At 36.9% G+C, this 13352-nt stretch overlaps 1 protein-coding gene across 3 annotated transcripts in view; it reads right to left on the bottom strand.

Annotated features, from left to right (window-relative positions):
* Positions 1-13352, bottom strand: part of PBX3 (PBX homeobox 3) — a 225849-nt gene that overhangs the window by 24741 nt on the left and 187756 nt on the right. For all 3 annotated transcript variants that reach the window (XM_031654517.1, XM_031654518.1, XM_021927649.2), the window contains exon 5: positions 8130-8265. In XM_031654517.1, coding sequence (XP_031510377.1) covers positions 8130-8265 — 136 coding nt within the window. The remainder of the gene's footprint in view (positions 1-8129; positions 8266-13352) is intronic.

The raw sequence follows: 13352 nt of genomic DNA, 5'->3' as shown, positions 1-13352 counted from the left end.
TTTTTTTTTTTTTTTTTTGAGACAGAGTCTCACTCGGTAGCCCAAGCTGGAGTGCAGTGGCATGATGTTGGCTCACTGCAATCTCCGCATCCAGGCTCAAGTGATTCTCCTCCCTCAGCCTCCTGAGTAGGTGGGACTACAGGCACGTGCCACCACGCCTGGCTAATTTTTTGTATTTTAGTAGAGACGAGGTTGCCCAGGTAGTTTTGAACTCCTGAGCTCAGGCAATCTGCCCGCCTCAACCTCCCAAAGTGCTGGGATTACAGGTGTGAACCACCATGCCCAGCCGGAAAAATTGTCTCTTTATCCTTTGTTTGGGTATCATATCAACTGCGTGTTAGAGATTTCCTCAAGATAGTCAATTCTAAAATAAATATAATATCTGATATTGCTGGAGCAAGCTTTAAGCACCACACTAATCATGGTGCTGATTGTCTGTAGAGAACAACAACAGCAACAAAAAAATCAGAAGCTTCTCTGTTTTCTTTAAATCTTGCAGATATGCCTCATCTGTACTTGGTGCTACAGCATCCTCAAAGCTCCCATCTTTTTACAACCTGCTCTTTTATTCTCGGCACACTGTTTAATGATGTCCCACCTCCACTGGGATACACAATCAGAGCTTTTAGAACAGAGGGTCTGTAGCTTTCTTTTAAGACATGTGAAAGAATCGTTTTAACAAAATAAGTTGCCTTTTCCTTCAACTTGTTTCTGGTTTACCAACTGCATACTTGCAGTAGAAATCTACTTCTGCCTTCTGTCTACTGCCAAAGCAACTGAAAAGGCTTTTATGTATAGCTGAAAAAAAGTACTGTAATTTGATAGTCATCTTCTTTTTTCCTGCTCTAATTATTATTTTAACGGGCTTCTTCTTATTTCAATAGTTTTTTTAATAAGGAAATCTTACTTACAAATTTTAATTAGCTTACTGAATATTCACTGCTTTGGAATAAGTAGTTTAATGAGTAAAGAGACCTCAGACTACTAACTAGCCTAGAGTCTCTAAAGTAGCTTAGCAGGAAAATGATGCAGCCCTAGTGATATAAGCCAAGGTCCGTACCTCACAAACCAGTACTCTGCAGCCTGGACCCTGGGGATGAATGAATCACATTGCCTCTTGCAGGAAAAAAAGTAAGACTTCAGTTTCTCCCCCTTTATTAAGAATCTCTGTGTAAAAATCCCCAAGTCCCCTACTCACTAAGGCTTGTGACCCCTGTCAAATCACTTAACTTCTCTGAACTTCAGTTTCCCCACCTGAATGGGTGAGATTGTGTTGGTATCTACATTAGACTATTATAAAAGCAGGTCTTATTTGCCACTTTAAGAGCTCTAAAATATGTTGATTGAATGAATAAATGAATGAGTCTTAATGCTGTCACTTAATCTCTCTACCATTTCTGGTTCTCATTTGTTTTTGTTTTTAAATCAATCCTTTCTTTACAGTACATTTCAATTACGGTAGAAATGAAGAATAAGTTAACATTTTTCATTCTAAAAACACCTAGCAGAGAAAATACAGCCAGTAACTCAAATTCAAAATTGGAATTAGGAGAAGAATGAAGTTTTTTATGGCTTAATAACTCAAATAATCAATGTAAATTAGCTCTATTCCAAAAATTAAAATTATACTAATATCTGTTCTACTAATTAAGAGTATGTGACAATTTAAGTATGATTCTCAGTGCATATGACATGTGAAATAGTTTCTTCTTTTGTCAATTTTCAGGATGTTAGGTAAAAGGGGAACTCCAGCTTACTTAATCAAAGCAAGTCAAGAAATCAGAAATTTCAAATTCTGGTTTAGCAAATCTCTTTCTCACACATCCTACATCCAATCTATCAGGAAACCCTGTACCTTCACAATTTATCCAGAACCCAGTCACATTTCATCATTTCTATAACAAATACTCACTTGAGTGAACACTCAAGTGTACCCCAACTGATATCTCTGCTTTCCCTTGCCTCCCAGGGTCTAATGTCAGTACAGCTGCCATGGTGATCCTATAAAACTTAAGTCAGATCCATGTCACTCCTCAGTTTCCCATCTCACAGTGAAAGCCCAAGTCATCACCATGGCCTAGAAGGCCCATGAACCGTTTATTTCTTCCCCAGCATCTTTAACTTCATCGCCTACTACTTGTTCCCTTGCTTAGGGCACTTCTACCTCAGGGCCTCTGTACTTGCTGTTCCCTCTGCTAGAATGTTCTTCACTGATTATCCACATGACTTGTCTTCATCTCCTTCAATCTAACCAAAAGATACTTCCTCAGGAGGGGCTTTCTTTACCACCCTATTAAAAATTGCATCCTCTAACCCCTTCCCTCCTTTATTCGTCAAGAGTAACTATCACTTCGTAACTATCTTGTTTACTTATCTGTATACTCCCACAAAAATGTAATTCCATGAGGGCAGGCTTGTTTTTGTTATGTAAGCAAACTCTTTAGTCAAATAAAATAAAAATATACAAAAAAGGGCCACACATCATAGGTAAAGAGTTTAATGAATTTTCATAAAGTGAACATATCCATGGAACTACCACTTAGATCGAGAAATACTTCTTCCTCCTTCCAATCACCATTCCCCCAAAGATAACTATTAATCTGATTTCTAACCCCAAGGTTAATTTTGCTTGTTTTTCTATTTTTTATAAATGAAATCAAGTTGGTTTTTCCATTTTTTATAAATGAAATCAAGCACTTCTTTTACTTAGCATTATGTAGTTACATGTGGTTATAGTTCATTCATTCTCATTGTTAAATAACATTCCAAATATACATAAATATACCACACATAAATATATCATACATAAATATTCCAAATATACATAAATATACCTATTTTCCTATTGATGGACATTTGCATTGTTTCTAGTTTTGGCTATTATGGATACTGTTACTAAGGATATTCCTACAGATATCTTTCAGTGAGTATATGTACACATTTCTATCAGTTAGGACACAGGTCTGTCTGGTTAAGTTCACTGATGTCTCTTTCATCCCTAGCATAGTATTCTGCACATAATCAGCATTATTCAATAAATATTTGTTAAACGAATGGAAACAGTCTTTTTAAATTCTGTTATTTAGATTTAATAACTGACATGAGACTTTCTTGCCTTATATATGCAGGTTTGTAATGCATAATAATTAATCTCTGTAAACCTGCCACTAAAATTAAGAAAGACTATTAGTAACACTGAAACTCCTTGATTGTTCTTTCTTGATCCCATATCATTGGATTCTTTTTTTTTTTTAGATGGAGTTTTGCTCTTGATGCCCAGGCTGGAGTGCAAAGGCATGATCTCGGCTCACCCCACAACTTCCACCTCCTGGATTCAAGTGATTCTCCTGCCTCAGCCTCCTGAGTAGGTGGGATTACAGGTGTGCACCACCATGCCTGGCTACTTTTTGTATTTTTAGTAGAGGCAAGGTTTCTCCATGTTGGTCAGGCTGGTCTCAAACTCTCGATCTCAGGTGATCCACCCGTCTTGGCCTCCCAAAGTGCTGGGATTACAGGCGTGAGCCACCACACCCGGCCCTTTTTAAATTTTATTATTGCCTTTCTTCCTTTATGTTTAACCATATATAAGTGTCCCCTGACAATATGCTGTTTAGCTTGCTTGGTTTTAAACTTTGTAAAAATGTTATGTTACGTGTATTCTCCAATTTGCATTTTTCACTCAACATGAATTGATACATGTAGATCACTCTTTTTCCACTGCTATATAGTGTTCTATTGTGGGATTATAACAAAGCATATTTACTCATTTCTCCGGTCTGTGGACAAATGGTTTGTTTCAAATTTTTTGCCATTTCAAACAATGTTACTATGAATGTTCTTACCAGTGTTTCCTGAAATACAGACAAGAGGTATTCTAGAAATTGTGGGTTGAATGGTATATGCATGTTCAAATTTATAAAATAATGTCAGAAGTTTTCCGAAGTGACTATATCAATTTACATCCCTACCACCAATATTATAAGGGCTCCTACTGCTACACATTCTTGGTAGCAGAATGTGCCAAACTAGGAAATGTAAGTTATTTCACTGCAATTTTTAAATCACATTTTCCTGATAGCTAATAAGAATGAGGATCTTTTCATACAATTGACCATTTCTATTTTTTCTTCCATGAAATCCTTCTTTGACTCTCTTGCCTATTTTTGAAATAGGTTTTTTGCCTTTTCTTACTAATTTATAGGCACTCCTTATATTTTATGTTTTAATCCTCTGTTGTTTATACACCTGTAAGTATCTTTTTGCAGTCTGTGGACTGTCCCCACAGTTTAGAAAATATTTTATTTGAAAATAATTTCAAACATGCAAAAAAGCTGCAACAATAAAAATGACATAAAGAAATATCTGTATATGCCCTTCCCCTATTATTAACATTTTCCCCCATTTGTTTTATCTTTGTGGGCACTCATGCTCTCTCTGTGTGTGTATGTCTGTTCATATACACACATACACACATATACATGCAAACACACATTTTTTTTTTCTGAACATTTGAGGCTAGGTTACATACATCATGGTCCTTTACCCCTAAGTCAGTCAGTGTGTATTTGCTAAGTCTAGAGAGATTCTCTCACATAACCATAGTACAATTATCAATTTCAATTTACTTCAGTAAATTTAACCCAACAATATCCTTTATGGTATGGTTTTCCCTACAGTACAGAATCCAATCTAGGGTAAAGTATTGAAATTACTTGTCATATCTCTTTAGCTTCTTTTAATCTAGAACATTTCCATGGCCTTTCTTGGATGTTTTTAAAGAATAATGCTCCCTCCCTGCTTCTGTCCTCAGTAGAACATTCCTCATTTGGGGTTTGTCTGGTGTTGTCTTGTGATTAGATTCAGGTTACGTTCTTGGATGAAATACTACACCTAATGTCTGTCTGCTCCTCCTTGGTGATGTTGATTCTGATCACTTGGTCAAGTTTTTGTTCCATTTCTCCACTTTATTATTACTTTTTAAAAATCTCTTGCAACTTGTTCTTCATCTAAATTTTCCTCTAGATATAATATCTATTGATAATTATATCTGATCCAATCTTTACTCAATGGTTGTATCATGTTGATGTTTTCAGTCTTTATTAAGTACTTTGATAAACAAAAGTTCTACCATTGAATCTATCAATCTTTTCTTTTGTTCCTTACACATTTTATGTCCTGTTTAATAAATTCTAGCCTGCCCTCACAGCACTAAAGATATTGCCTTACATTTCTTCTGAAGTTTCCCTATTATTATAAGCAGTTGCAGTAAATAATAAATCACAGTTTCATATATTCTACATCTAGTAAAATTAGTATTATTCCAGTTGCCTGTTTTCAGGGGGTTTCAATATTTTTGAAGTTAGTTTTCTCTATGAACAATTTCTGGATTCTAAATTTCATTGTATTTCAGTATGATTTACATTTTAAACAATATTTTTTTCTCTTTTGAAAGTAGTTAGCCAGGTGCAGTGGTTCATGCTTGTAATCCCAGCACTTTGGGAGGCTGAGGCTGGAGGATCACTTGAGGCCAGGAGTTCAAGACCAGCTTGGACAACAGGGTGAAACCCTGTCTGTACAAAAAATTAAAAAATTAGCTGGGTGTGGTGGCATGCCTGTAGTCCTAGCAATCAGGAGGCTGAGGCAGGAGGATTGCTTGAGCCCAGGAGTTCAAAGTTACAGTTCAAACATACCCTGCACTGCAGCCTGTGTGACAGAGTGAGACCCTGTCTTAAAAAAAGAAAAAGCAAAAGCAGTTGACCTGTCAGGCCTGGAACAGAAATTCTTTGCTTTTACTTTTTAAAAACTTAAACAAAAGGCCGTTAATTTATAAGCATAAAATTTATAAGCATAACTTATTTCTGAAATTCTGTGTTTGAAAGGCTGACCTGGAAGAAACAAGGTCAGAAAGTTTGCTTTTTAGACAAAGTAATAGAGCTATATCTATATTATTTCTACCTCTGTACCTTTTTCTCAGCAATTGCTAAAAAAAAAAAAAAAAAAAAAAAAAATCAAAACATAATAAAGCTATTTTTCCATAGAAAACAAGTGAAATAAATTTAGTAATTAACTATTTTAAAAAACACACACTGGTAAATGGGTTCCTAGGCTATTTTAGACGTTAAAACTCCCTAGTTCAGAATAGCCAGAAGGAAACCTTTTTATCACTTATTCCACAAGTGTGTACTGAGCACACTCTACACTACACACAAAGTGTGAAGTACTACAGCTAATGAAAACTCCAGATTTCATTGTTTTTGAAATAGATGATATGAATCTGTGTTATTCTCTAATGGTGCATACATTATAGAAGTGTTTTTAAAAACAAGCAAGAAAATACCTTAAATTCATCCACAAACATTCAAATTCTAAGTCAGAGAGTGGTTGTGAGAACAGGAAAACCAGACGTGGCATCATCATCTGGTGTTTGGCATGAACCTAACCCTTTCATTAATGTTCAGGGAAAAGGCACTCACCATAAAACCCTACTTGAAACGATTCTTCTTTTAATTTTGTCTTCTCCAGCTAACCCAGCATATCATACTATTCCTCCATATTTCATATAGAAGTAAGTAACCCAGTTTGTAATGTTTTATATAATATATGTCTATGTAAGCTGGTAATCCAAATCAGTTATATTCCATTTCTAACTGCGTACAAAGAAATCAAGATATACCATTTCATAAGAGAAATGACAATAAACCTTGAATGAAATCTTAGTTATGAATCAAAGCTTGCTCTTGAGTTTCTACAGAAAATAATGCCAAAAGAGGAGCTGGAAATCATCTTACACCCAGGCCCTATTCCCTTAAATAACAATGACTTCATACACTGACATGAGACCCTCATTGGAACTTGAAGGGGATCTTTAGTATCTTGAACTTTATCTACAGCACGAGTATTTATTTAGAAACTACTTATAAAAATGGTTTCATGTGACCCCTAGTGAACACTGAAATTTTTGACAAGGGTCAGCTTTTCCTTAAGTTTCACTACAAAAACTGGTTGGTAAACTGCTGCTTTTGCATGCTATAAAGAAATGCTCTTCAAATGTCATCTATTAACAATAATATAAACATTTAAATAAATTTGTATTTTAGAGGTAATGCTAATAGGATATATTTATGTTCTAAAGAGGTACAGGTGTTTGCTAATTTATTTGTTTCCAATCCTCAGTCCAAATACCAGTCTATTTGACTAAAACTGAATGTATTTTTGTTAGAATATGACAACTAACTTCAGGGTCAGAAATTATTACAAATAAACTTTTTTTTAAAACCCCAAAACCACAACCCTGAAAGCATGAATTTAATTCTCGTGTTTAATGGATAACAAGGAAGCAAAGAAATCCTTGGGACTCAAACATTGTAGTATGTTACCAAGAAAGGGCCTGGTGAATTCCTCAAAGCTTTCACCAAAGAGTTATATTAAATTTCCTTTCGGCAACAAAATAAATTGGTTTCCTGCTGGTAGAAGCTTAGGTCAGTCATCTAAATCAGCGAAATCAGGAATACATGCCATTTACTGGAGAGTCACTTAAGTGTAAACTGCGTCTCTCCCCATGGCATGTTTATGTCCTCTCTAGAGAAGATTTACACTGGGGAATGGGGGTGGTGGTGGTCTTGATTCCTTGCCACTTAGGGTTTTTAAAAATTATCAAAGGTTGGCCGGGCGCGGTGGCTCAAACCTGTAATCCCAGCACTTTAGGAGGCCGAGACAGGCGGATCACGAGGTCAGGAGATCGAGACCATCCTGGCTAACCTGGTGAAACCCCGTCTCTACTAAAAAAATACAAAAAAAAACTAGCCGGGCGAGGTGGCAGGCCCTGTAGTCCCAGGTACTCTGGAGGCTGAGGCAGAAGAATGGCGTGAACCCAGGAGGCGGAGCTTGTAGTGAGTCAAGATCCGGCCACTGCACTCCAGCCTGGGCGACAGAGAGAGACTCTGTCTCAAAAAAAAAAAAATTATCAAAGGTTTAAAATCTTGCCTAAAACTGTAGAAATATCTACATTTTCTTTGTATCTTTTTTGATGACAGAACATTTGGATATGAAATTTGATTATAACGCCTTGAGGGAGGAATGGGGTTCCTGTATCCACAGGGAACAAGACAGACCCATGGGTCCTTTCTCACCTGTGACACTGTGATGCTGCATTTCTTGGCCAGCTCCTCTTTGGCTTCTTCACTGGGGTAGGGGTTGCTGAGGTGTGAGTAAAAATATTCATTCAAGATTTCTGTGGCCTGTTTACTGAAGTTACGCCTTTTCCGTCTATGATAAGAGTGAAAAAAAAAAAGAATTGCAGTTACAATCAACATTAATCTAAGAGGGATAGGTTAATTAGGATGATACCAAAAAAGTAGATTTCTCTCTTTAAACATCCTTACGTTCTAATTTATTTCTATAATATTGTAAGTTATGTTCTAGACATCCTCCAAAGCATTATCCAACTCATTTTAAGATGTAGGATCACTGAGAAAAATACCAGACTATGAAACACAATTAATTGTGCTTCATTCTTCGAGGACCTAATATTTTAGGTATTCAATGAAGATCCAGTGAGAACAAACAAGGGCTATCAGAGAGCTTACAGGGAAGAGGACTGGGCAGAGGAAGAGTTCTGAAACAGAAATATCTTGTCTAAAGGGTTAGAGCAGGTTGGAGCACTGTAAAAGGGAATGTGTGAGATGTGTCTGGAAGGATGGGCAGGGGGCAGATTATAGAAGCTCAGTGGACTCTATAAGAATTTTTGGATTTTATGCTGAGTGCAATAGGAAACTATTAAAGGTTTTAAGTTTCATGTTTTTAAAAGATCATTCTGATTGCTGAGAATAGTTGGAGGAGGGCATGAAAAGAACTGCAAAGCCCATTTTAGGAGATGACTGCACTGGTCAAAATGAAGATGATAGTAACTTGGCACAAGGTGAGAGCAATGAAAATAAGATTCAAGATCTACTTGAAAGGTAAAAGCAATAGGACCTGATGATGTATTGAATGGGAGGAGTGAGTGAGGTAGATAGAGAAGGAAGTTTAGGGGAAAAAAAAATACATCGGGAAGGATTTCTAGGTTTTTCTGCTTAAGCAACTGCCTGGACTGGGGTATGATTTTCTTCACTAGGCAAAGAGGAGAGAACAAAAATTTTTCTTTTGTTTTTGTTGGGAAGGGGGCAACAGAATTTCAAAAGATCAAGCATTTATTAACAATATATTTCAAGTAGAAAAAATGTCATTTATATTTGGGTTTTGTTATTAAGATTTTAAAGAATTCCAGCCTGAAAATTATCATTTGTCAGAATTCACTTTCAATTAAGTACTCCAGTAACTAGAAAATACCTTCCCCAGATAATTTTGTTAATACTCTCTTCCAAATAATCTTAATTCTTCTCAACTGTGATATCCCACAGTCAGAAAACACAAAGTCAGTAGGCTGTTGTAAAGGTATGCACTGTATGAGATTCTTCTAGTCAAAATGATGTCACTCATATGGCAGGTTAAGTATGTCATCTACATTTCAACATTGAGGGAGAGTCAAGGGAGCAAGAAATCTAGGTCTGATCAAAACAACTCAGGTTTTAGTCCTGAAATTTCTTAATTTCAATAATTTTTAGGAGGGTTAAACTATTGTTTTCTGGGAGATGAAGATGAGATTCATGATCTATTTGGGGATTACAGTCAACAGGATTTGATGATGAACTGGATGGGAAGGTGGTAAGGGAAGACAGAGAAGGAAGGGAATGAGGACAAATACACCAAAAAGAAGGCCAGTTAGCATTTTTGCAGGAGTCATGTGTTGCTTGAAGAGAAAGACAAGGTCCCAAGGTGAAAGCACGTTGAAGAGGTACACTCTGATGAGTGGGTGCATGGGTAAGGTCTAGACTAGATACTGAAAATGCCAAATTTACGGGCATTATCTGACCCATAGACATTATTTGTTGAGACCACACAGTAATTACTTGCTCATAAAAATCTAGGTTTCTGACTTCTTATGAAAAATTGGGATACCAGCCATACTGGGCCCACATTCTTAGAAGGCAGCTCTAGGCTAAAGCTGAGTAATAGTGCCCCCTTAGATATGCACCTGCCTGCTCTAACCCTCCTTGTCCCTCCCTGTATCCCTGATCCAGCCACTCTACTCAATTCCACTATATGTAAGCATGTGAGTCTGTGACTCCTAGTATAAAACATGGAGCCCAGGAGCAAGGCCCAGGGTAGATGGGAATAGATGACACAAGTGCATCTCTTTGGGAAATAGGGACATGTGAAAGGAGGATCAAAAAGAAATATGTCTAGGAAAGCAAAGAGAAGTTTGGCTCACATCACTTTTGCCCAGGGGTGGTTTTTAACAAACATCAAAACACCTCAGAGAACAAACAGGATAGCTCACTGGACATTCTGGCTGTGTCCAAACTATAGCACTTCTACTGGAAGAGGAGACAGACCCACACAAATTTATTCTTAAATGTTTTGCATTGGTGCATGCTTTGTCTTCTCCAATTATGAAGAAAACATGAGCATGGGAAGTCAGAGTGAGCAAGGGAATCATATATCTGACTGAGCATGTTTGCCTAGAGCAGAGCCCCTTGCCTTCTCAGTGCAGAGGGCTTGCTGGGAGGCACTACAAGAATAGATGGAATCAAAGCTCAGTATTTGCATTCACTCGAAGGCACAGGAGAGAACTTGGTCTTACACGTTATTTTTTAGAAAACATCCTGTAGAAAATGCCCATTAAGCATTTCCCCTCAGTTTCACTCCCCCAGGGTTCACCACACTCTAAATGGCTATGCCTCAGGCCAGTGTGCAGTGGCACATCAGTCCAGGCCTGTGTCCCATCAGCATCACAACATTACTAACAGCAATCTCTGCGGGAGAAGAGACTCTGCTCCAAGCTCTGCCACTCTCTCATTCTGGCTCTGCTCACTCTAGGCTGTTAATATACTTTCTCTTCATGGAAGAAAAATAAATTATTTAGGTGTATACATTATGAATGCAGTTATTAAAAAAATAAGCATGCATGTTGACAAGAATGGGAAAGCATCAGCAGAAATAAGGAGAGCAATTATGTTAGAAAATATTCCTTTCTATCAGACATATGTTTTACTATCTTTGTTACATTAGGCTTTTTAATAAAATGTTCAAATTTGACAAATAATTTTAAAATGTTTTTTGTCTTCTGATACTACCTCTCTAACCCTGATTTAAGCTGTTACAAAGTATTAAGTGGAATTATTCATTCATCTGGCCAGTCAATAAATTATTTTTGGTAGCCTCTAACATATAAGTCATTTGCTAGAATTGTGGGGAATGCAAATGTGTAAGTCTTGGCTGTTGCTTTCAATGACACTGTGGCTTACTAAGGGAGAGAAGAAATGTTCATGAAAAACTACAAGAAAAGGGAGTCTACAGGAAGTTCAGTCTGAATAGTTGTATAAACATAGTATAAGTGTTCAAGGGAAGGAAGGGCTAGTTCAGTGGGGTGATTAAGGTGGATTTTCAGAAAAGCGAGCATTTAGACCAGACCTGGAACGATGAGCAAAATCTCACTAGATCCAACAAGTACAAGCACTGGTTCCATTCCGGGCTCCATTCCAGATACCCTCACAGAGGATGACTCATTACTGGTAACCAGCTTACAGAGACGGTTTGTTGTGGGAGCCAGGGAAGTAAGTGGTTAGACTTAGGAAAAGAACGAATTCTAAGCAGTAGAAACATAATTCCATGAAGCATTTCATTTTTGGAAGAAATACAGGAAAGAACAATTTAGTGATATATAAATAAGAACACTGAAAATGTTCAAACTCTGATCTAATAATTCCATTTCTAAGAATTGATCCTTAGGAAATAATCCTAAAGACCAAAAAGGTTTAATCCATGAAGATTTTCATTAAAATGTTAGTTTCAATAAAAATCTATCTAAAATAGTACCCTCTACATTTTCTCTCCCCTTGACTTGCTTTATTTTTCTGCATACCACTTACCACCCTATTACATTTCATTACATTATTAAATACAGTGTTATGGCATATTTGTTCACTTGTTTACTGTCTGTTTCCTTAAGTAGAATATAAGCTCAATTGGGTCAAGTATGTTAACCTGTCTTGTTTACCAATATATCCTCAGTACCAATAAATATTTGTGGAAGGAAGAAAGGAAGAAATTATACGAAAATTAATAGTTGGTTGGGCATGGTGGCTCCTGCCTGTAATCCCAGCACTTTGGGAGGCAGGACAGCTTGAGCTCAGAAGTTCAAGACCAGCCTGGGTAACATGGTGAAACACCATCTCTACAAAAAATACAAAAATTATCCGAGCATGGTGACACAGGCCTCCCAGCTACTCGGGAGGCAGAGGCAGGAAGATCACTTGAGCCTGGGAAGTCGAGGCTGCAGTGAGCCATGAGAGCATCATTTACTGCACTCCAGCCTGGGTGACAGAATGAGACCTTGTCTCAAAAATAAAAAACAAAGAAAAGAAAAGAAAAAGAATAATTAATGGAGACAAATTAAATGCTCAAAAATAAGAGAATGCTAAGGACATTATTTATTTTAGATACATTTGGTAACTTCAATTGTTAAAATGCTATTTATAATTAGAGCTTATACTACATGGAAATGTTTATGTATTCATGGTAAATTTTTTAAAAAGCAGACCAGATTGTGTAAACTGATCCATCACAGAAATATTTCTTTTAAAAAGTCCCCAAACAAAAAGAGAGAGAATACTGTAAAACATTTATAGTGATTTTTTTTTCTTTAGGTAATAAAAATGAGGTTAACTTTTATCCTTTATCCTTTTATTCCATATATTTTCCAAACTTTCCATAGTGAGCTTGGCATTTTTTAAATAGAAAAAAGAATAATAAAATCTTCACAACAACAAAGAAGCAATGCAGACAGGGACAGGCCTTAAATGTCAGGATAAGGAGTGTATATGTGAAGTATGCATATATCCAGCATTGGAAAACTACCGTGGTTTTTAAGCAAAGCAATCAGAGTAGCACAGTGATGTTATAGAAACAAACAAGGGATATGGAGGATGGGCTGGAGGGCAGTAGGACTGGAGACAGGGAGACTAGCAGGTACTGTGCTAGTTCACGTACAAAAGGATGGACAGGAACTGAGACGGAAAGAAAGAACTACCATGAAAAACACTGAAAATGCTCCACACACTTTGTTTTCCAGTTGAGAAGCTATCTTAGTCATTTCCTTTAATATTGTGAGATTTGGATGATAATTATCACCTCTGTCAGATTCCATGGTAGATGAAAGAAAAACAAAACAGAAACTCCTTTCCAAAGCTGCAGATTGATCATAAGCTTTGGCAATGCCCCGAGAGGCATCCCTACAGAGGCAGCGTACACTA

Source organism: Papio anubis, chromosome 13 (assembly GCF_008728515.1).
Source record: "Papio anubis isolate 15944 chromosome 13, Panubis1.0, whole genome shotgun sequence".
NCBI lineage: Eukaryota > Metazoa > Chordata > Mammalia > Primates > Cercopithecidae > Papio > Papio anubis.
Note: the sequence above shows the minus strand (reverse complement) of the source record. Positions and strands in the feature narration are given on the sequence as shown.